Consider the following 22331-nt stretch of genomic DNA (forward strand, 5'->3'; position numbering starts at 1 on the left):
AGTGTAACCCCAGAGTCCAACTGCAGACAGATGAAAAACTGAAAGAAAAAAGAGATGAGGATGGAAAAAGAAAGTTACTGGAGCAGAACAGAGAAGAGGCTTGAAAGTGCTTTTAAGTTGTGCGGGCAGATTTCTACTACCTAAAAACACTAAGTACACACTTCAGAAGTGCACATGGATATAAAAGACAAGCATATCTTTTCATATATATATATATATAGATTTTGCACATTTTAATATATCAAAATGTGCAAAATCAAATCATAGATAAAATATACACACGCACGCACGCACGCACACACCAGTACTTCATATCTCTGATTCTGTCTGCCCAGCACACTCTTGCTCTGTCTCTGTACCAGGAGAATCACTGAAGCTAAAATGGACACTATACATGTAACTGAGGCACAGTTTAAACTACAGCAGGTGCACTAAAGCACACCCCGGTCACAACATGCTGTATTAAAGTATTCAGTCTGTGGTAAATGGCGATGTACTCTAAAACTTGTCAATAATAAATGAGCCTAAAAAATAAAAAAATAAAAAAATATTTTTCAATCTACAAAGTCATGAAACCTGCTTTTAATATGTTCCACTGCAGCCCAAATGTTTTGTAATTCCTAAATAATCACTAAGGTTGAAAAAGGATCACACGCAACCCCAGAGTTTAATGGCAATCAGCAGGCATATTCTATTGCATGTTTTATTGAAGAGGCTAAGTGGAAATTGCAAAAAATGGCTTTTTTTCTTTTTTTTGAAAGGATATGATGAAATTCTCAGAGCTGCTCTGGTAATAATTACCTTGAAGACCACTGGCAATACTGATGACATCCACAGAGGGCTGTTAACATCTAATAGCTATTGTCTTTCATCACCCAGGTATAAGACTGGTAGCATACAGACAACATCCGCCAAATTATATTAGAATCTGGAGCCTGTAAAGATGTTTTTTATTCTTTGAATAGAATCCCACAAGCTGACAATGCAAAGAAGACATGTCAATAAGTTGAATTCTAATTAACAGTCACTTAACTCATTCTGAACAAATGTTCACACATACATACAGTGTAAACAGACAGTTTAAACAAGTCTACAAACAGCTGAGAGTTTGGGCCCTTCAGATAACAAAGACGGTTCACCTTGAGATTAAAGCCACGGTTGGTGTAATTAGTTACAAATGGATGGGTTGATGTCTGGCATCCCTGTGTGTGTGTGACTGTGAGCATAGTGATGAATAGTACAAGTCTTAAGCTGTGAGGGGAGCATAATCAAGGACAAGAAACAGAGAGCTAATTCAACCCGAGAGACATCCACTGTCAATTGAGAGTTAGACCGTGTGCTTCCTCTTGAGCATTTATTTGTGTTGTTGTTAGGGTGTGTGCCTCAGAAAACTCTTGCATTTCACACAATTTGTAGAAAATGTGATTCTCTATGTTTCAGCTCCACAACTGTATTATCACATTATGGACAAAGCACATCCTTATGTATTATGATCCAACTAATTTGTGAAGATAATTACGGTGCTGTGCAAAGGTTGTGGTCCACTTCTCGTTTCTTTATATTTTGCTTCAAAAGAGCCAGGCTTTCTTGTAATCTTTTGAGGTGATCTTGAGATCTTGTGCAGGAGATCTTGCAATAGTTTTTCAAGCTTTCTGAAAGTTTCCAAAGGTTTGTTTCGGTCCTTGTACGTGACCTTTTTATATGCTGTGATGCTGAGGGTAGATGCAACATGAACGCTTCTCAGTACAGCTAACAACAGAAAATTCCCACGCAAAGCTGGCTTCATCAGTCTAGTAGGTTGGACGTGAGCAGGCAGGGTTCAGAGGTTGAGGCTTAGCAGAGGAGGCGGAGTGAACTTAAAAAGTGACAAGTTTACACTGAAAATCAAGTGAGATATTTTAAAACCAAAAGAGCCAAAAACAGTGTTCAGTGTTTTTGGGTTGATAGTGATTTCAGACACCTAAAACGTTACTGTTCCAAAATATGTCCCCATTAAAATCTATTTAATTGAAATGAGTTAAAATTCTTTGGCATTTTCTGTAGATGCAACTAAAGTATTAAATGCATAAACTATCATTTTGCAACAAGGTGATTCCCAAAGAGCTTCTGGCTGAAAGCATGGCACATTTCAACATGGTGTGCAGTGCATCTTTTGCAATTTGAAACTTGACAGGGACAAAAAAAAAAAAAAGTGGCAGGCAATGAAAAAAAATAAAACTATTTACAACAGATTCAAAGTATCTCCAATTGACATCCTTCACAGGAAAAAAAACCTGACACAGGACCTGAGGGATGCGTCTGGACCTTCAGCTGATCCATTCACTGTTCGCTGAAGCTTTGTGAGAAATGGTCTCCATGGAAGGGTGGCTGTCAAGAAGCCATTCTTAAGGAAGGGAAACAGGGAGAAAAGACTGAGGTATGACGAATGATACTAGAAGTGGACTGAAAACCAATGGCAACAGGTCTTATGGAGGGATGAATCCTCCCCAGAGCCTGAAACTCATTAAAGCAGTGCAGGATCATCTTGACAATGAACGGAACAAAAGGCAGCCAACATCCAAAGAAGAGCTTTAGAATGCCCTTCAAAAAGCCTGGAGAACTATTCCTGAAGACTACTTAAAGAAATGACAGAGGTTTTGGGCTGTTTTGTACTGATATGCCATATTCCCAGTTATGCTTGCACATATTGGCATATATTCTAAAAAAAGAAAGATGCTGCATTTATTTCAGGTTATCCTGGTAATATATAAGGATATGGCTCAAAACCTTTTCACAGCACTTTACATTACAAAGTAGCTAATTCATACAAGTACCCCCCCCCCCAAAAAAAAAAAAAATCTAGTAAATCATTTTCTAACACAAGTGTAATCTAAAACAACCACAGAGTTTATAAATAGAGATATATCTAGTAGGCATCAAAGTGCTTTTCAAATAATGTGTGAATCCAAATCAATGAATAAAACATAAGCTAACAGCAAGACTTTGGAGAGGACCGCCCCCATTGCGCAGAGCAAAAGTGATCTGAAAGGGAACCAAAGAGACAAAGCTAAGCAAAAAGGGTGAAGATTAGTGTAGAGCCAGAGAACTAATTAAATGAATCAGGAGATAAAAGTTTAATTATTTTCTCTTCTCTTCTGCTCATTTCCTTCCCATCTTCAGTAGTGCCTTCCAAGCTTCTGAAAGGTGGCCAGTGTCAGAGGGAGGCGACTGTCCTGAGCTGATGAATTCACTCCACACACACACGCCTTTCTCAGATTATATACACAGTTACTAATACAACGATTTTACCCACAGTCTGTTCCTCTCATCTCATGCATACACATATTCACTTTCAGTCTGTCTCAGTGAGGTTGAATGTAGATGTGGTTGGTTTTAATTCCAACTAAATGCCGCTGGGAGGTAAGGGCGGATACCAGAAGGAGAAAGGGCTGTGACTCGATTTAAAAGATGTCTTCTGCAAGTCTTCAGTAAATATACTACCACCTCCTCTTTTATAATATATAAACCCATGTGTTCCAAACTCACAGCTTGACATAGGAGGCTACAGTCTAAGTGCCATATGCTGTGTTTGCCAAAGTGAGGATCAACAGTAGGGTGGTACAGCAAAAATGGCAGACCATTTTTCAGCTGGAAAGCTTGTGATGGAGCACTTTTTTTTTTGGAGCTTCCACTACCTGAGCACTGAAATGACAAACTGACAGAAAAAGACACTGAAGAGGAGCTGGCTTTGTTTTGTTGGCCTCACTGTGACAAAATGGAAACATTTTCTTTATAGAATAATTATTTCCTGTAATGTAGATGTGAATTTAGGCATATTCAGCATGGCAAAAGGGTCATTTCCCCCCACAGTTTCCCCTGAAAACACTCTAAAACTGACCTTTGCATTATATGTTGATTAAACCATCATCATAGGGTTAACATTGATTTATCGGGTAGAGACTCAATTTTCTCTCTTTTTTTGCAAGCAGTTTGTGAACAGTTACTAATGATGAATAAATATGTTTGGAACATGCTCACTGAGCTGTGTCTGTGACTAGTTCTGCCTGAATGAAAAGCCATAGCTGCGGGTTAAAGCACACAGGCTGCATATGCTGTAAAATCACCGTGAAGATATTTCAGGATGTAGGCATGGCTGAGCACATTTTTTTTTACATTACGGATGGGGTGATTGAACATCTGAAGCCAGCCCACTCAAAAAAAGACACATCATTAGTGAAACCACATTACTTCCCAGGATATAGACAAAAGTAGGTTGACATAAATCTGCCAAGATGTCTGTCAAGTGGCATCTAACTCCTACACCCACGCACTTAGTTGAACGTATATCTAGATTTCACTTTCCAGCTGCCTTTATCTGTCAAATGCCAACAAATATGTAAACAGAATATGTTGTAATATTTCCATGTGAATCCCTTTCAAATTATTATTTTTCATCTTTTTGTTTTAAAAACATTATGCAGTGGCTGATGACAACATCTATTTATCACATTGCTGTAAAGAATTCTGCAGTAAGATGTCAATTTATCTTCACTGCCAATAGTCAATGCTAATTATAGCTTTAGAGTGATGATCTTGTAACACTGCAGAAGTTGATGTGTTGAACAATAACACCCAGACTTTGCATTCATTCATTACTGTAACCTGAAATACAAAGCTATTTCCAGCTCTCCCTAAAGCATTTTTCTCGTGAAACAAAGATTTTGCTGACTGGTCTGTGGGCTTGGCTGAAAAATTAGTAGTGCAGAATTTCTCTCCAACTCTGGCATTGCAGCTGTGCAGCAGCAAGTAAAAGTAGGACATATTTGGACTCGAAGACTAAATAAGAAAAAAAGACAAGACAAGAACAGAACAGAAAAGCATGACGAAGCACCATTAAACAAGCTCCATCATTAGAACAGCGCCAGACTTGACACACTCGGCGACCCCTGACTTATGCTAACTTTCAGGTGATTAACATGCAAGCATGGCATATTTACACACTCATGGACACACTCTCTCACATACACGGTGTCAAGAAACACCAGCGAATGATTACACACCAATTAATATGGCCGTTTAGTACCAGTAATCAGATTGCCTCGCAATTATTACACTGTAATCACAAAATAATCACCAAGAAATTCCCGCGGCTCTTTGTGTGGGTGTTCATCATCCATTCAAGTGCGAATATGTCAACAAGCATCTGTGCATTTTTGGAAAACCAGGTAGTAGAAAGCATCTATACTAAGAGAAATTCTGTTGCTGTTGTCTTTTTCATGTCTTATTCTTGTGTTATTCTGTCTCTCACCATTCATTTCTCACAACCTGAAGTTTGATTCACAACTTTGGTACACAAATATACACTGATACTCTGTCACTTTCCTCTCCTGCCCCCCTGTCTTCATCACTTTGTCACCTTTGCCAGTCCTTCATCTTCTTGGTTCAGTTTGCATCTTCACAGCTGCAGAGTAAACAAATGACTGCTACCACAGCAAGAAGCCCATCACCCATATACAGAACAAAACAAAATATGCTATGCTGACCTCCAGAGCACAAATGCACACAATGCTGAGGACTGCTTTATCCTCTATAGTGGCTCACACACCACTATAGTGGCACGCACACACAGTGATCTGACACCACAGAAAATATCTATGTGCTGACTGTCACACCGTAGTGCCTTGGGTTAGCTGGCTGAAGACACACACAGACAGAGATGGACAGATAGACCGCAGATGGGATAAACAAACACACAAAGCTGTCATCTATGCAACAGCACACAAATAATGCAGAAATGAAGCAAAAGTGTTGGCTGGAGCAAAAGAGTGATCAAAATAGATCAAAAGAGCATTTTCTCAAATGGATTCTCTCCTCGTCTTAAGCTCCGTTAGTCTGTAAATATTTGTCAGCATCTAACGTAATGCAATTTCAATAAACATCTGTGACATAAACAAAACAGACAGCATGTTGATCTGTCAACATCACTTGGAGGATTTCATAAATCAATTTGAGAGGGTATTCACACAACTTCATGCACTCAAAACCACAGAGATCGGGCTTTTTAAACTTACATAAAAAAGACAGTTACAAGTGACAAGTTCAATCTCTTGGTGTTTCCTTCCTTTTTATATCTGTCACTCATTTCCTCTAGTTTAATCCACCTGATTTAATTTCAAGTATAAAATTTAATCAAATTTAACCAAATTGTTTTGAGAACTTAGACAAGTCAAAAAGAAAAAGGAAACTTCAGAAGGAAATCCATCAAGGCTGCTGGCAAACAACCGTAAGAATCCCAAGCTTTTAACTCTGAAGGTACATTTCAACTAAAAGCACACTACTCTAAAGGCTCTTAGGTTTTTTTCAAGGAACTCAAACATTACTTCTGGGGTTTTATACCAAGTCTGTTGAAGTGTGAAAAGATGCTCCTTGTTGCAGTGTCGGTTCCATCCCATCGGTAACACAGCAGATTACACAGCAGGGAAATTAGAAAGCTTGGTTCGGCTGCTCAAGATATGACAACATTACATATTTCTACAGAATGTGAATGTTTTTATTTGTGCCCTAGAATTAACATTTTATTCCTAGCATTTACTCCTCTCTTACCAATTGGAGCGCTCTCCGTTCAGCATGTCACATGAGTTGTGGGTGTTTGTATCCGTGTCTTGGAACATAACCTCTGGGAAATGTATTTTATTGATAATATTTACTGCTTACTACTCCAAATCAGATGTCTTTCTCTTCGTTCATTGTGGAGCCGTTCATAGTGTGCACAGCTCATAGTGTGCCTGAGTTTTGTTTTCAGCTGATTGAAGCAAGCAGATGTTTGACTTTGAACAGTGTGTTCACATACAGTAATAATTGTTCATGCTATACAACTTGAGATTAAACAAGAGTCACAAACTCAAAGGTTCCAGGTAACTTCAACAGTTCTTCCTACCAACTAGGCCTAATCCTGGGGTTGAAATATTTCCCTCTAAACTTTTGGCTCTAATCTTTGTTGTGGCACTTCATCGTGCTGCTCACTCTTATATTCAGGATTCAATTATGGCTCCAACATGTGAAGCTGAATTTAAGGTGTTGACATGCTGAAAAACATGGCGCATTTGACAAAGTTTCTGTGTTTACTAGTTGTAGCTTTCTGACAAGCAGAAGAACATTTACCCTTACTTATGGCTTCTACTAACCGCCAGATTTCAATGAATCACAGGACACTAGCCAAACCCTCATTCTCAGCACGATGCTTCACCAAGAAGACCTGCATCTCTCTCCCTTTCTGAAATAATTATAAATTATTTGGAGTTATGAAGTGTGCAAAGCTATTCAATGACTTGAAATGATGATGCCACGTTCCATTTGAACAGTACATTGTACATGTTCAGCACCTGTGTGATTGTAGCGGCTGTATTCTAAAGGAGGCACACTGTGCTCATTCAAAGCCTCCCTCTCTAGAACCTACTTTTTCACTGATTGGCTCACTTGTGGAAGCTTCCAAACGGGAAGCACCAAAGGTTTGTAGGTAATTATCTTTCTGCAGGTACGGAGGTTCAGACAGCAGATTGATCTGTAAAATAACGGTAGACAGCACAAACACCTGCAGAAACACAAATCGCAGCAGGACACCTCCATCTGGTAAATATCATATTCACCATCTGTTTACTGTGTCAAATGATAGTGGATGTATTTCAATTACAAGCTATACACTGAATTTTCCAAAACATGCCTCTGATAAGTGTTGGCGTGGAAAAATGACAATTTATGACAGAAAATATCTGCTTTTAGTAAATATCCAAGTTAGGGCAGCTAATAGCTGTTTGTTATCTCTCTGCACCTTTGGAGCTGGCTATCAAATAGATACTCAGCCATCTGTTTGATATTCATTACTCTAAAAAAAAAAAAAACTTTTAGCTTGTGCATGAAGCAGAAGTCCATATAAAGAAATCTGTGATGAACCAATATCAGCTTGTCACAAACACAAAAAGAAAAAACGAGAGAGAATATCAAAAGCACGTTACATAAACATCTGACGATCTATAATCATGTAAAGATGTTTTCTTAAACACATCTTTCATGTGCATAATGCTTGACTGAATGGAACTTCAAATTGATAGAGTGATTATTTTACTCTCACCTAGTTACAAAGTGCGAAAAAAGGAGGTTCTGTACATAAAAAGAAAAAAAAGATGGATCTTTTTATAATTGCAACGCAGCACTGATCGATTTGTGTGGTGTTTAGAGATTCCCACCCCCATTAATAAAGCAGTTGACAGTGAAAGCATCAATATGAGCCACTTCAGTTTTACTTCTACAGCATCTCACGTCGTAAGTGGTAACAACTTGGCATAAATGAGAACACTGCATTTGAAGTTTAATATTCCAAATGGTACTTTCATCAAAAAATAAAGTGAAAAAATGAGAAAACAGAGAGGAGGCAATGGTATTCATGACTGTAAGCCTTTTTAATTAGATTATGTGCCCTGCTGTGTTCAGATGGCTCCAGGGATTTAATGAGCTGAAAAAGAGGAGCTTCTCAGACAGTATAAACCAGCTGTGAAAAGCAGGTACTATCAGAACCACTGATGCTAATTAGAAGATGAATGAGCATTATTCACTCATCATAGTTACATTTTGTTTAAGTCACCAAAGTGTCAGCATCTAAGTATTGCACCAGTGACAGATGCCTTAAGTTCTCATAACTGTCAAGCACAATATGCAGCAAAGACCTCTGATGTTAGTCCTTATTCAAGAGCCTACACCTTTGTTAAACTACATGCTTGTGAAGCTTAAAGGAAAGATAATGCTGCACTTGGCCATTGCAAGCTTATTTGTTAGACTGTATAGCATACAGACTCAACTTCCTCTGTAGTTTCCTGATTGGTTTTAGACAACAGGTTTTTAGCTCTATCCTTGCTCTAGTTCTGAAATTACAGCAACTGAACATCTATCATAATCCAAAGTGTACTTCCAATGTCACATTACAGTTATTACTGTAACAGCTGATATGAAGTGGCAAAACCTCACAAGCATATAAAATGGAAAAATCAATGCATGCATGTTTTCCAAGCTGAACCCCATGTTGTGATTAGCTTTAGCTGGAAGAGCAAAGATATAGAAAAAAAAATACCAGTGACCAGCAGGAAAGGCACATCTTACCAGTTTCTCTGGATATCTGGATGAAGGCCTCCACACCGCTCTCACCATAGTTGCCCTCTGAGGCGAGCGTGGACACATAGTTCCACTCCATGGCTGTGACGATGTCCATCATGGCTTGAGCCTGGTAGGAGTCCGGTGGCACCACACGGGAAAAGAAGTCATAGCGACTGTTGTCACTCAATTCAGGTGCAGTGGAGGCGTAGCTGATCTGGGGTATCTGGAAAAGTGGAGTGGGGACAAAGAAGACACTGATGAAAGGAAAACAGAGGGAGGAAGCAGTGCTAAAATGTAGCTTGTTCATTAGTTGATTATCAAAGTGTTGGCACAGTTGTGAAACATTCCACCTTCTGTCACATTAAAGTATAAAAGTTAGAACTATGTTTTATAAATTCAAGGATCATCACAATTAGTTTCTACACTAACCTAAAAAGTAAGGTGTTAAAGATAAAAGTTGAATCCTACTGTGAGAAGTTTCCAATTCATTTAACATCTTTATGCAAAAATTCTACTGGGAAACATATCTATACAAGAGTTTTAACTCCTACTCCCTGCAGTCTTACTGTGGAGAAAAAAAAAATATATATATATATATATATATAGAAGCAGAAGCGGGGGGGGGGGGGGGAGAGAGAGAGAGAGAATTAAAATGAAACAGGAAAATGAAAATTAAATTACTTAAAGAGGTGACAACAAAGCAAACTGGTCATGTCTTTATTTTTAAATATTGGCATCAGAAGTGACAGATTAAGGGTAGAGAGATGGTCTGACACAGCAAGACAGACAGGAGACAGCAGGGACTAGACAGCAGGACAGATTGACAAAAAACCCAACAAAATATAGATAAGAGGGTGACAGAATGACACACACACACACACGCGTGTAACGTAGCAGGCCGAAGGTGCTCATTGGCTGACAGGTAGATTGATTTTACCCCTGACAAAGAGGGACAGCAAGGGGGGGACCCTGCACTCGCCAACATTCATTAACACACACAGTGATATTGGACACGTCTCATTGGCATTCCTCTAAAGTAAGACCTCACTGCCAGTCTCAACCAAAACACCAAACATATCAGCCGTCTTCTACAACCGTACGCACTCGTGTATAAATGCATCTGAACAGGGAAACCAGTTGGTGGAGCGGGAATAGTTGAGATAGACAATGTCTGTGTGTGACTGAAAAGTTTCTAAAGCCCATCACTCACCGTGTCTTTATTCCAGTTAGGCTTCATCTTAAATTTCCATCACCCTGCATCTACACTTGTCTGCTGGCGTTTTAAAAGGTTAGGCATTAATTTTGTACAATTTCTGACAGTTCTAAAAGCTTTTTCAAAGCAGTTTTAAATAGTGTTGGAATATCAAGAGTATTAATAATGGGGATTAAGGTGTTACCTGACCATTACTGACTTACTTCAATTCAAATAATTTCAATGTAAAATAATAAATGTGAAAAGTGGTTTATTTAAACAAGATAGTAGAAACTCAAAACCAATTTTGGTGTCATGCATTAATGAGGGACATTTTCAAATCTAACAGTGACTAAATTAGATTCATTGTTTGTGAATTTATATTCAAGAGATTAATATTCAAGTGTAATTTACCATTATTGTGAAATACAGTATTATCCTGTTCTTAACCAGAACATTTACCGTTACAGTGAATGTCAGGGGTTCACCGACTGTTAGTGAAGGTCAGGGCTGTTTATATTCGGGCACACACGTCAATCATTTTGTGACCTTTGCGGACGGAAACCAAGGCAGACAGTCCATATTTATATGTCAGACAAGTTGTAGAAATTGTACGCTGGAGGAAATTGGACACCTTTCTAAGATGTGTCTCTCAGGTGGGAAGTTTTAAAAAAAATTTTAAAAATTAAAAAAAGATTAAAAGGTAAAAACATTGACACCCTGATGATACATGGGGTGGATTTGGCATAACCAATGAACAAACAGTCCTCATGCATTGTTGCCATGGTGGTAATGCCAAATATAAGGACATTATTAAAAACACATTCACCTGGGACAGAGTAACAGAGTTATCTGTAGCTATAATACATGTATTAAACATTACAAATACTGATCAGTAGTAAAAAAAAAAAAAAAAAAAAAAAAAAAAAAAGAAGAGAAACCAAGTGGATCCAGGCTGACTTGCCACTTAGCTCGTAATGTTGACCAGTTTGAACTTAGAGAAGGGCACACTGTATTATCTCCATGACAATCAATGAGAAATAAAGCAGAAAAAAAGCATTTTGTGGTTTTCTGTTAAAAATAAACCTTTTTGACTTCTTGTTCTCAAGAGTTCGTGTGAAAGAATTTTGAGTGCCGTTATTAATCAGCCCTGCCAGGAGAACACAGTCAGACTTTCATAAAATTCAGGATGTGTATGTATAATTCATGGGAAATAGAGATAAACAAATCAAAGCTGGGACAGTAGATAGTAACAACTCGTGTGCATGTGGCTCCGCAGTGCATGTGTCTTTGTACGTGTGCGTCAATAACTATGCGTGTGTCTGTGCCATTACACTTGTTCTTTATGCGAATATCCATTTCAAAGATAAATGAATGCACTGCTTCAGAAATATGAGATATTTGTCTGTTTACAACAGGGATGGGGAAGAAACCCAGTGACCAGGACAAACCTGATACTTTGATCTTTTGTTATTTCACTCAGAAGGGAAACACACACAAACAGACACAAACACACTTCTCAACACACTGCACCGTCATCTTCTTGTAATATTTCCCCAAGTCATTAGTGAGCAGGAGGAAGGACTAGAAAAAAAACAGGATGAGATGGAGAGTCATACAGATTCAGTGACATCCAGAACTTTATTCAGCAGGCACAGACCCAGTACTGTCTACAACTTCCAAACCTGTGTTTTCTAAAAAAAAAAAAAAAAGGAACATCTCTGCAGGAATTTATACCTTCCCACATCTACTGATCCAACAGAAATACAAGTACCATGTGTAAAAGCACAAGAACCTACTTGGGCCGAGCATGTCTAATGTCATGTAGCATTTGAGTGCAGTAAATCATTCATGTGCTCTGAGTTTTTCAGCAACTCAGGGTTTTTTTTCCAAAGCAAGTGAAGTTGGAGTAAGAGGGGGGAAATTAACAGCTTGGTTCATCCATATCAGTGAGGGAGAAGATTATTTCTCCAATCCCCTTAATTCCATTTGCTCTAATGAATGTGTGTGAGAGTATGTAAGAGGGAGCGAGACGAAAAGGCAAGTGTGTGATGAAATAGAACAAGCTAATGTGCTATTTCAACTAACACTTTCTTAAAGTCACACACATATCAATAGAATAATGCTTATGTGTCTTGATGAGAGTCAGATTTGTGCATTAAACTGATCTTCATTGATCAATAGTCAGAAGTTCAGTGATCATGCCACTGACGGGAGGAATCATGGGTCAGGTTGTCAGTCGATCACTTGGGTCCATGCTGAAATAAATAATCATTGGAGGAATTGCAATCAATTTTAGCAGATGCTCACTGTGTGAATTGCATTAATCCTAATGACTAGGGGAGAAATGTCTCAACTCCCAGGTGGAAGTCTTTTGTTGGGCAGGGGAACAACACAGTAGCATGCATATGTGGGTATCCCAGGTCCAAAATAACATGAATGGTTAAGTGAGAAAAGAGATCAGCAAAAAAAGCTGAATTACTATGTTGCTATGAATGGATCCATTTTAACAAGGCAGTAACAAGTCAGAGAACACCTCAAATCCACAATGAACTGCCAGCTGCAGGTCAGTGGCCCTCAGTCTCCCCAACATGACTAAATATCAATGGAAAGACTTCAAAATACCACTCTTTGCAAGAAAAAGAAAGGAAGAAATGCACAAGCTGTAATACATGGCAAAATAATAAATAGGGGAAACATACCGACTATGCAAGGTGTTTTCATTTGGACAAACGAGCTAATGTTAGCCTCAAGGGCTGGATGTTTATTGGTGCTTGGCAACTGCTCTGCTCAGCAGCTCTGGGACTGTAAACATTTAATTCCTGAATATCAAGCATGTTTGATATTATAATGATGGCCGCTATGACTTTGCAAGAAGTTAGGGAGGTTTAAGATCGGATTAAGATTGCACCCTCACATGATTAAATTAGTGTGGACAAACACCAGCACTACTTGAGGTCTCAGATAGGGTTCTCTCCTCTTCATGTCAGGGGAGGCATATTAGTATTGAAGGGGACATATGAAAAATAAGTTAAAAAAATAAATAAATAAATTTTTTGCGTGCAAATATTTTGTGGTCTGAAGTCACTACTGAAAAACAAACAAAAAAACATTCAGAAATAGACATTTCTGAATGTCTATTAAAATCAGTGACCCGCACAGATTTTAATGAGGTTGATGTACAAGTTACTACTGTTACTTTTTGAAATATTGACATTATTGTTACTTTAAATTAATGCTTTATTGCTGAACAGCTCATTTGTACAACCCACAGCTGTGTAGATGAGGTGTATGATGATGCTATGATGCTAACCACAGCGTGTCATAATCTGTGTCCAGTTCACCAATCAGTCTTGTTTGCTACATTAAACACCATGTACAGCTTGTTATTTTTTTTAATAAATATGTCAGCCTTTAAAGAACAAATATTCATATTGTCTTGATGTATACAAAATATTAAAATGAATTCATTTGCTATTATGCTGTGTACATCTCCTGCTAGGTCCATTACTGTTGATGAGAAAGTACTGACTATCTGCACCCATCTCGAAACGAGAGAGAGATGATTGGTGTGAGACCCAGGTTTTGATAACAGGTACTGAAATATGCCATAGGATAAAATCTCAAGTCACTTGCAGAATTCTTACTCAACAGCCAGCAGAACAGTGTATCTTTAGCTAGAATAAGAATGTTTTAAAAACACCTTGTGTCAACTTACTTAAAAAAACATTTTCTTTAAACTATCCCAACACACCCAAGGTGTCTGAGCCTGGCACTGGTCCAATAATCATAATGTAAGAGGATTGCCACTGAGCATTAGATTGCTACAATCATTACCAATTCAGTTTTTTACATAGGCAAAATAATTACCATATGCTGAAATGCATTAATCTGTTAGTATCCTGGCATTGAGAGTTGTGTTTATTTTGATATAGAGTTATTGTGCTGCATGACAGACTTTAGAATTAATGGATGGAGGAATTCTGAAATAAACAACCATCTCAGGTTTTTGATCTCATAAAGCCTCATTAATAGATCATCTTCTGTTTGCAAGGACTTCTTAATCAAATTCATCTTCTTGTAGTCTATTCCTAGATTTTAAAGAAGTCTTGTAACCAGAGCCTTGTCACTGCCTCCATCTACTAAAACTGATAATAATTGATCAGTAATAATGTATCATTTTTCAATTGATTGAAAAATGAAAGACTGTCATTACAGACTTTCTTCATCAATAAAATAAGAATCATTTTCAACTGAGCTACATTCCTTTCACAAGTCTAGACTATTGAAAGAGCACAAGCCAATGTGTTCATGGGAAAAAACTGTACATCAGGCAGATGTCTAATTTTGTTTTGTTGTTTTTCTTTTGAAGAATGCTTTAAGAAAACCTTTAATTCCCATACCACCCCATCTTCAGAAAGAACTGAACAGGAGTGAAACCAATGTAAACCAATATCCTAGAACGCCTGCCACAATAGACAGGTCTGTCCCGTCTATTCCTTAATTGCTTCAGCGATAGAGGGGAACAGTTTCATCCCTCACCATAGATCAGACTGAATCCCACAAGGGAGCTGAGCAGATAACCAACAGCCGGATTTGGACCTTAACAGACCTAATGATCCAGGCCAGTGGTTTTTAGTGTGTGTCTTTCCAGCTGTGGCCCAAAGCTGGGAAAATAGACTTCACAGAGTTGTTCTCATCCTCACAGAAGAACCAAAAAGATGGAAATTGTGTCAAACGTATTATGCATAAGACTAATGGAAATTTATCAAGTGAGCACTTCTGAATGGTCAGCAACTCCAGTTAGAAAATCCTCCTATAAAGCCACTTGGAAAGTCCACGGGAAATTCTAGATACTTAAACTTTTTAAGAGAACTTGGTTCTAGTATTGCTGTTATTCAGAGATCGGACAGAGGCGTGATTATGACCTAAACTGGCCCTTGTGCGCGTTTGTGTGTGTCTGGCAGTAATGGAGCTGTCGGGGGCGAGAGCCTGAGCATTAGGTTGATAGATGGCAGCGGTGAGAGGCTAATTAACCCCAGTGCATTGCACACATACACATCCTCTGTATCTTACACACTCACAGGCTCAGAGAGAAAAACTATTGTTATAAGCACACAGTAGCAAGAATATGGTCATAGTGAGTCAGGTGTTTAGTGGATGGTCAGAGTTCAGAATGATGAATAAATTAAACTAAGTCAAACTAAACTTTATTAAATCTATTAGATTATTTTTTTAATCTTTCAAACAATATGCACCAAGACATGTAGAAAAAAAAAACACTAGAATTTGTGGTTGCTTAGTGTGACTGATAAATCAGACCATTGAATCCCAAAGATGGACAGCACTCACTGTAAATTGATCCAGCCATCTGGACCCTTAGTTTGAGTTAGTTTGGAGAATTGTGTGCTTCCTTAAAATTGGACTCAGCCCTTCAACATGCAGCCATGGTTTCTGTTTAATGAAGAGAGAACTGGCATCGAGGGACCTTACCAGGATAATTTACCAGAATGAAGACTGCTGGGGCTGAGACTTGGTCACCTTTTTGCTTTGGCTAACCTCACCGTTTCTGCCTGGGGCCATCTGTCTGTCCTTTTCTTCTCACCGATGGTCCTTTTGCCTTTGAATCAGCCTTTTAATTTTCTTTTAAACGATTTACTTTAGTTTTTCAGCACTTTTTGTATGACGGCCATGAAGTTTAAATCATTACAAAAAATCAAGTTTTTACAGTATTGCAGCAAAAATGAACAATTTTTGAATTTTGGATTCAAGGACTTTTTTTTTTTTTTTTTTTTTTTTTTTTTTTACAGACTATACCAAACAGAAATTTCATTTCAGAATATTACTAACCAAAAGTACAGCATTTTAGAAAACTCAGCTTTCAGAAAAGAGAAAAAGTTTGTAAAAACCACAATTACATACGTCTCTGGCCGACGTGACACACTAACATTTTGTAAGAAATGTGTACGTTTTGTCGATGCTGCATCAAACTCTTATCCATGTTTTTTCCCCCCTACTTCTAATTGGTCATAATTTTCCAAAAACCTACGAGCTATTACATTTTTTTTTTTTAAACAAACCAAGTGATTTTGGTGTGCACTGAATGAAACAGCTATCTAAGATAAAATAGTTTCCTGAATTTCTTATCTTCTTATATAATATTTTATTTTTTTCTTGTTGAGACCACCCTAAGTATGCCCCACAAGGTTGTTTGCTCTTGAAGGCCAAAACGACTAATATAATGTTTGCAGAATATTCAACTTCTTGTAGTCATGACAACTGCATGTGAATTGTAAAAATGGCACCTACGAAGTTAACGGCCATATTGTTATAAAGAATATTCTTTAGCCTGAGCCATGATTGATTGGTTTTCTCAGATTTTGTTGTTTTGCCGTTTACTCAGAAATCTGCAGCGGAGAATAATCAAATGTAAATCACATGTTTGACACCTGTATGTTTAAGTTGGCTAGCAAACTGGATTATTGTGTCATAACTTTTACCTTCCCTTGTGTTTTTAAACATCTCACAAAAATTTTGAAACTAATTAGGAAAGAAACATTTGTAGAGTAGGTTTGTCTTATTGATCAAAAGCTCGCAGAGTAGGGCAGCACTGCCTTTAGTACAGAAAACCACAAAGTCAGAGAGCTTTAATGGCACAGAGACAAAGAGAAAACAGCATCAAACCAATTCTATCTCACATCATTGTTACTCTTTGGAGCAAAGATGCTACTTTAACTGCTGCTGAACAGCAGTGACAGTCCCTTTACAGTCTTGGTTTCATGCCCACCAAATCACAAATTCAGAATAGAATAGCAGTGCTTCATGTGTGTGACGTGCAAATAAAAACTGTTAGACAGGATGAGAATAACAGCAAGGGACAACAGGTTAAAAAAGAAAGCTTTGAGAAAGAAAGAAAAAGGTTGAAAGAGCAATCCAACAAACTGAGTGTCAATGAGCATGAGGCAGGGTGAGAGAAATGATGACAAACTTCTAGTTGCAACAAAGAGAGAAGAAGCTACTGAAAAAAAACAATGAGAGGGAAAGATTAGAGAGAAATAATGAGGGGATGTTAAGCAGAAGCACAGAGAGGAGGCAGGGGAAACAAAGGAAATAAAAGAGGACTGATGAGAAAAAAAGTAGGTGACGATACATGTGCAAGAAAAATGGAAGAAGAAGCAAATGAGAGAAAGATGAAGCTAAATGAGTGGAAAGGGAGATAATTGGTGCAAAACAACAAACAGAGGCAGGATGTAAAGCAAGAAAAAAGGCTTGACAAATCAAAGATCTGATCTGAGATGACACTGACAGAAGATGAAAAATAAGATGGAGTGGATAAAGAGACCGTCATGCAGCATGCGTGAGACAGAAATAAAGATGAGACTCATTTGGGAAAGAGCAAAGAAAGAGAAAAAGGAAAAAGATTGACAAAAAAGATGATAATATAATGATTAAATGATAGAACAGGACCAGCAGACATGGTGGTTGTTTTAAAATTCATACAGGACTCATTTTAGCTCCTTGACACATGAAAAAATATCCAAAAATGGACTGTCATTTGTAATTTTGGTGGCGTTTTCAACAAATTAATCAATGAACCCTCCAGATGTGTTAAAGTCCCTGAAACCTAAATCTCTGATGCATGTAGAACTTAATCACTGTTTTTCCAAGCTCTCTTAGCTCACATTAAATCTATCTGAATCTATCTGGGAGTCTGATGTATAAGCAAGGTGTTGAATTAATGGCCCTGCAAGCCATTAATTCCCTGAAGCTCTTCAGTAGCACACTGTAGCAGAAAAGGCGTTTGTCTGATGGTGATAATGTCTCACCACTGACACCGTGGGACTTGCTCTGCAAGACCACTTCACCCCGTCTGCTTTGCCTCAAAAGCTAGCGACCAAGTGTCAAGTTTAACAGAATATCATGATGTCTTACTAAATTCAACCCAATACTGTTGGCCAGGTCTAATTAAAAACCAAAAAATTTTTTTTTAATTTTTAAAAAAAAAAAAAGAACAAAACCTCCGAAATAACAATTCCCTTCAGTTTCTCTCAAGAGTTTGGTCAGTCTTAGGAACTAAACTACTTGTTTAGGTTTGAACGTGGTCAGTTTAAAGACCCACGACTTCATTTTGTCAATTCAGAGCTTTGAATTATGACTGTAACACACGGTTTCATTATGTTTAAATGGTACATTGAAGACTATGCTAAAGGCAACTTTCTGTGTTGATTTGTGACAGTGGGGAACTTAAACAGCAGCAGAATATTACACCTCAGGGCAAAGAACCAGCAGATATTTCAGGGTCAGTTACAAACCAGAAAAATATGTTAGAGATACATTAGTGACTCAAGAAATGGATGAGATTAAAGATTACCACAGGCTTAAGATGGCTTCCTCTGCAATAATATAAACAGTTTCAAAATAGTGCACCAAAACTTCTAACATAATTATACAAGTCCACATTATCACAAGTTAGATTGTGGATCTATGTACTGAACAGGTCCATCTGTTGATCAAAAATAAACAAAGCTATAATTGGCTGCCTGTTGTTTGACCTAGTCTAATAAATAAATAAAAATGTAAAACCTATTAGTTTAATATGATCTTTGCAGTGGAACCTGCAAGCTGAAAGCATGAAGGTGACTTCAAACTGAGATTAGAGTAAGAAGACACTTGATGAAAGACCTGGATTACAAGTAACTCGGATGAGGGTATTGACTGATCATGGTCCACTTCAGGACAGCTTCACTGCTTCAACATGTCCATCGAAGAATTTGTTAGGATTTGTTAGCACTGTGTCTTACTCTACAATTAGATTGTCATTAGGCTGTTAAACTGCACTTTATAGTATAACTGAGCAGCAAATCTCTGCCAAGCATTGGGTAGTTCAGGCAGCGTGGGCCAGAAAACTTACATTACCGAGTCAGAGTCTTTACAAGCTCAGGGTGACAATGAATTAAGCACAGTGACACAGAAAGTTCACTCGAGAGACGGGACCTGTAGCACTAGGTCATTGCCTCCATTCTTTTAAATTTCAAAAGCGAACCTTATTAAAGGCTGCACTTGGTGTCTGAAAGATTTAGAAATGCAGCAATGACTCTGCACCTGCTGCTGGGGGAAGGTCAGAGGGTTGGCCGGAGGACAGGTGACCGAGGTGTGGTGCTGGTTCCCAATAAAATCCCTTACTGCGCGCACACACACACACACACACACACACACACACACACACACACACACACACACACAGACACAAACACACACACACAGTGAAATAATGTTGGGGCCTTAGAGTGTGAACATATGCAGACACAGGATACAAGTTTCATGAGAGTAACATCTGTTTGTGCCTACATACTGTTATATACACCCACGCACTGCCAAAATAGGAGGCAAGGGTAGCCAGGGGGTCAGAGGCCAGAGACCTGAAGCTACAGCCTTTAATGTATCTGTCAATATATCAATCACTCTCCCTCTCAAACACACATGCACAGCTAAACACGTTAATTATTACTGCCCTGCATCACCCATTCTGGAAACCAACAGAAGCTGTCAGATAGAACAAGTGTCCATCTGTCCTCACCTGACTCTAAATGCCCTGAAAACAAATCCAGTGATGCATAAATACACACAGCAACTGCCTCTACAAATACATACACACACACACACACAACCAGATGTCTAACAGAAAGATTATACTTGGACATTCTCATTTTCTTTACCAATCACTGAACACCTTTCAGTTTGAGTATTTTGACAGATTGCCTGAAGCTGCGCCGGTTGTGCCCTCATGTCAATCTTTGGGAGCAGGAGAATCTTTTGTGTTGACCAGAAAAGGCCCAACAATAATATGATGGTTAGCCACTGCAAAGTTTGAGAAATGTGCTCATTAAAGTTACATACCATTCAAACTTTCCCCGTAAATGTATGCACAAAGATGCTCGACCTCTTTTTTTTTCAAGCTCAAATGAGGAAAAAGGCCAGTTGTGTAATCTGGCTGGAATGTACAAGTTTGTAGTGGCAGATGATCTAATGATCACTTTAACATACAGCAAGAAAAAGTATCAACAAAAATAAAAATCAATCGTCAAGGTTTAAATTTCAATGTACTTCAACAACAATCAGACCTGATCACCGTCAGTATCAAAATATGTCGTAAAATGTTGTGACGCAGCTTAAACGAGCAATGTGAAAGATTTAATGACATCTAGTGGCAAAACTGTAGATTCTACTGAATACCCTTCACCTCACTATCTCATAACCTCCCCTCCCACACACACAAACAAACAAAAGGAAACAAAGCATACTCCAGATTTAGTGTTTGTTTTACCCATTTTGGACTGCTGTAGAAAGACGACAAAGAAGAAGGGTATAAATGGCATGATCTAAAAGTATGAAAAACAAATTTCTGAGGAATGAAAAAATAACTGTACTATATCCTCTTACTGGCAATAGATCATGCTCAATGGTACACAAATGATGGATGTTCAGTTACAATTTCTCCCTTCATTGGCTATTTGGGATGTGTGGTAATATTTGTACTTTTGTGTAATATGAGGGAAAAAAAACATGCCATCAGGGCCCTTTCCTGAGAGTATTCAGTACAGTCAAAGCTGGAAGGAATGTAATGTTGGAAAGGTTTCAGAAACAATTCTGATTCGCCTGTAGTTTGAACGTAGCCCTTGTTACATAATATACTTTATACTTTGGCTGTACATGCAAAAATCTTTTTCAGGGATTAACTTTGAAATATAAAAACTTTAATTTCAAATTATTTGGCAACTGCAATATTTTTCTTAATCCTTAAATTTTCATAGTTCACACCATCTGATATTTCCCTCTGAGTGTGCACATGATTTGAATGATATATTCCTCCCCAGCTGCACCGCTTGAGTAACCCAACTCTTATGTGCAGTGATGCACACACACAATCAAGGCACCAAACCAATTGATCCACACCAGCCACCTGCAGATTCTTTTCTGTTTTGTCTCTCCCCCCCAGTTACACAAATGTGCCATCCAACACTGCGTCATTATGAGATTTGTATTTAATAGCGCCTTCAGGCATGTGCTGACCCAGGTCAATGTGTGTCAACATCAGCTCTTGAGACCTTCCAGCTTTCATTCGTGGCCTATGTAGCACCGCACAACTGTAGTTACAAATGTCTCTAATTCCTCTAAATGCACACTCAAAGCAAAACTTGCATGCATTATAAGAAAAAAGACAGAGGGCACATACACAAAAGCAGAACATGAATAGATGCAATTGTGAGTTTCACAAAGGTATTCCCCAGCATCAAAGCTATTAGGTGTGTATTCCCTTTGTTGAACTTACAAATGAACCTCATACATCATGCAATATGCCAGAAGAACTGCACAGAAGACACTTTAAATCTATCTAATGAAAAACAACTTAGCAACAAATTAGAGGCTTCACTAGAAAGTCCATTTGAGCATGCATGGTCTTGTTATGAAAGAAGTGTTTGATGCAAGGACTTTGAGATAAAACAAGAAAGACAAATTTCCCAGGCAGAGGGAAAACAAACTGCACTCACATGGCTCAAGCAAATGCAATTGTTGCGATTATAAGGAATGTGAATTTCCCTGGATCATTGTGTTTTTGTGACTCCTTTAGCGCAATGTTCTGAGTAAATTGACATGCAAGTCCTCAAAAGAGACTCATCGTGGGCTCAGCAGGCAACCACTTTAGTCATGTTCTGCAGTCCACATTATGTAATAACATCACCTCAGTTCCATATAGTACCAACTCCAGACAACTCAGCTCTGTGCTAATATTACTGTCGTATAAAACTGCAGCGAGACACACACATTCACAAATTAGCAGTGTGCTCGTCATAAATAAGAATTAGACCATAAAAAGTAATATGGGGTAAATCTAAAATAGTACCGTGGAATTCTTTTTTTACATCCATTCTGCATCAGTTGCTTTTTCTTGTTTATTGTGAAGATAAAGAAATCATTGAAAAAACAATAATCCCAACAGTTTTATCGAACTGTGTTG

At 38.2% G+C, this 22331-nt stretch overlaps 1 protein-coding gene across 4 annotated transcripts in view; it reads right to left on the reverse strand.

Annotated features, from left to right (window-relative positions):
- grm8a (glutamate receptor, metabotropic 8a) overlaps positions 1–22331 on the reverse strand; it is a 217385-nt gene that overhangs the window by 115118 nt on the left and 79936 nt on the right. For all 4 annotated transcript variants that reach the window (XM_072377434.1, XM_072377432.1, XM_072377435.1 and 1 more), the window contains one exon: positions 9130–9346. In XM_072377434.1, coding sequence (XP_072233535.1) covers positions 9130–9346 — 217 coding nt within the window. The remainder of the gene's footprint in view (positions 1–9129; positions 9347–22331) is intronic.

The sequence above is a fragment of the Leuresthes tenuis genome, unplaced genomic scaffold (assembly GCF_036924035.1).
Source record: "Leuresthes tenuis unplaced genomic scaffold, fLeuTen1.0.hap1 SCAF_23, whole genome shotgun sequence".
NCBI lineage: Eukaryota > Metazoa > Chordata > Actinopteri > Atheriniformes > Atherinopsidae > Leuresthes > Leuresthes tenuis.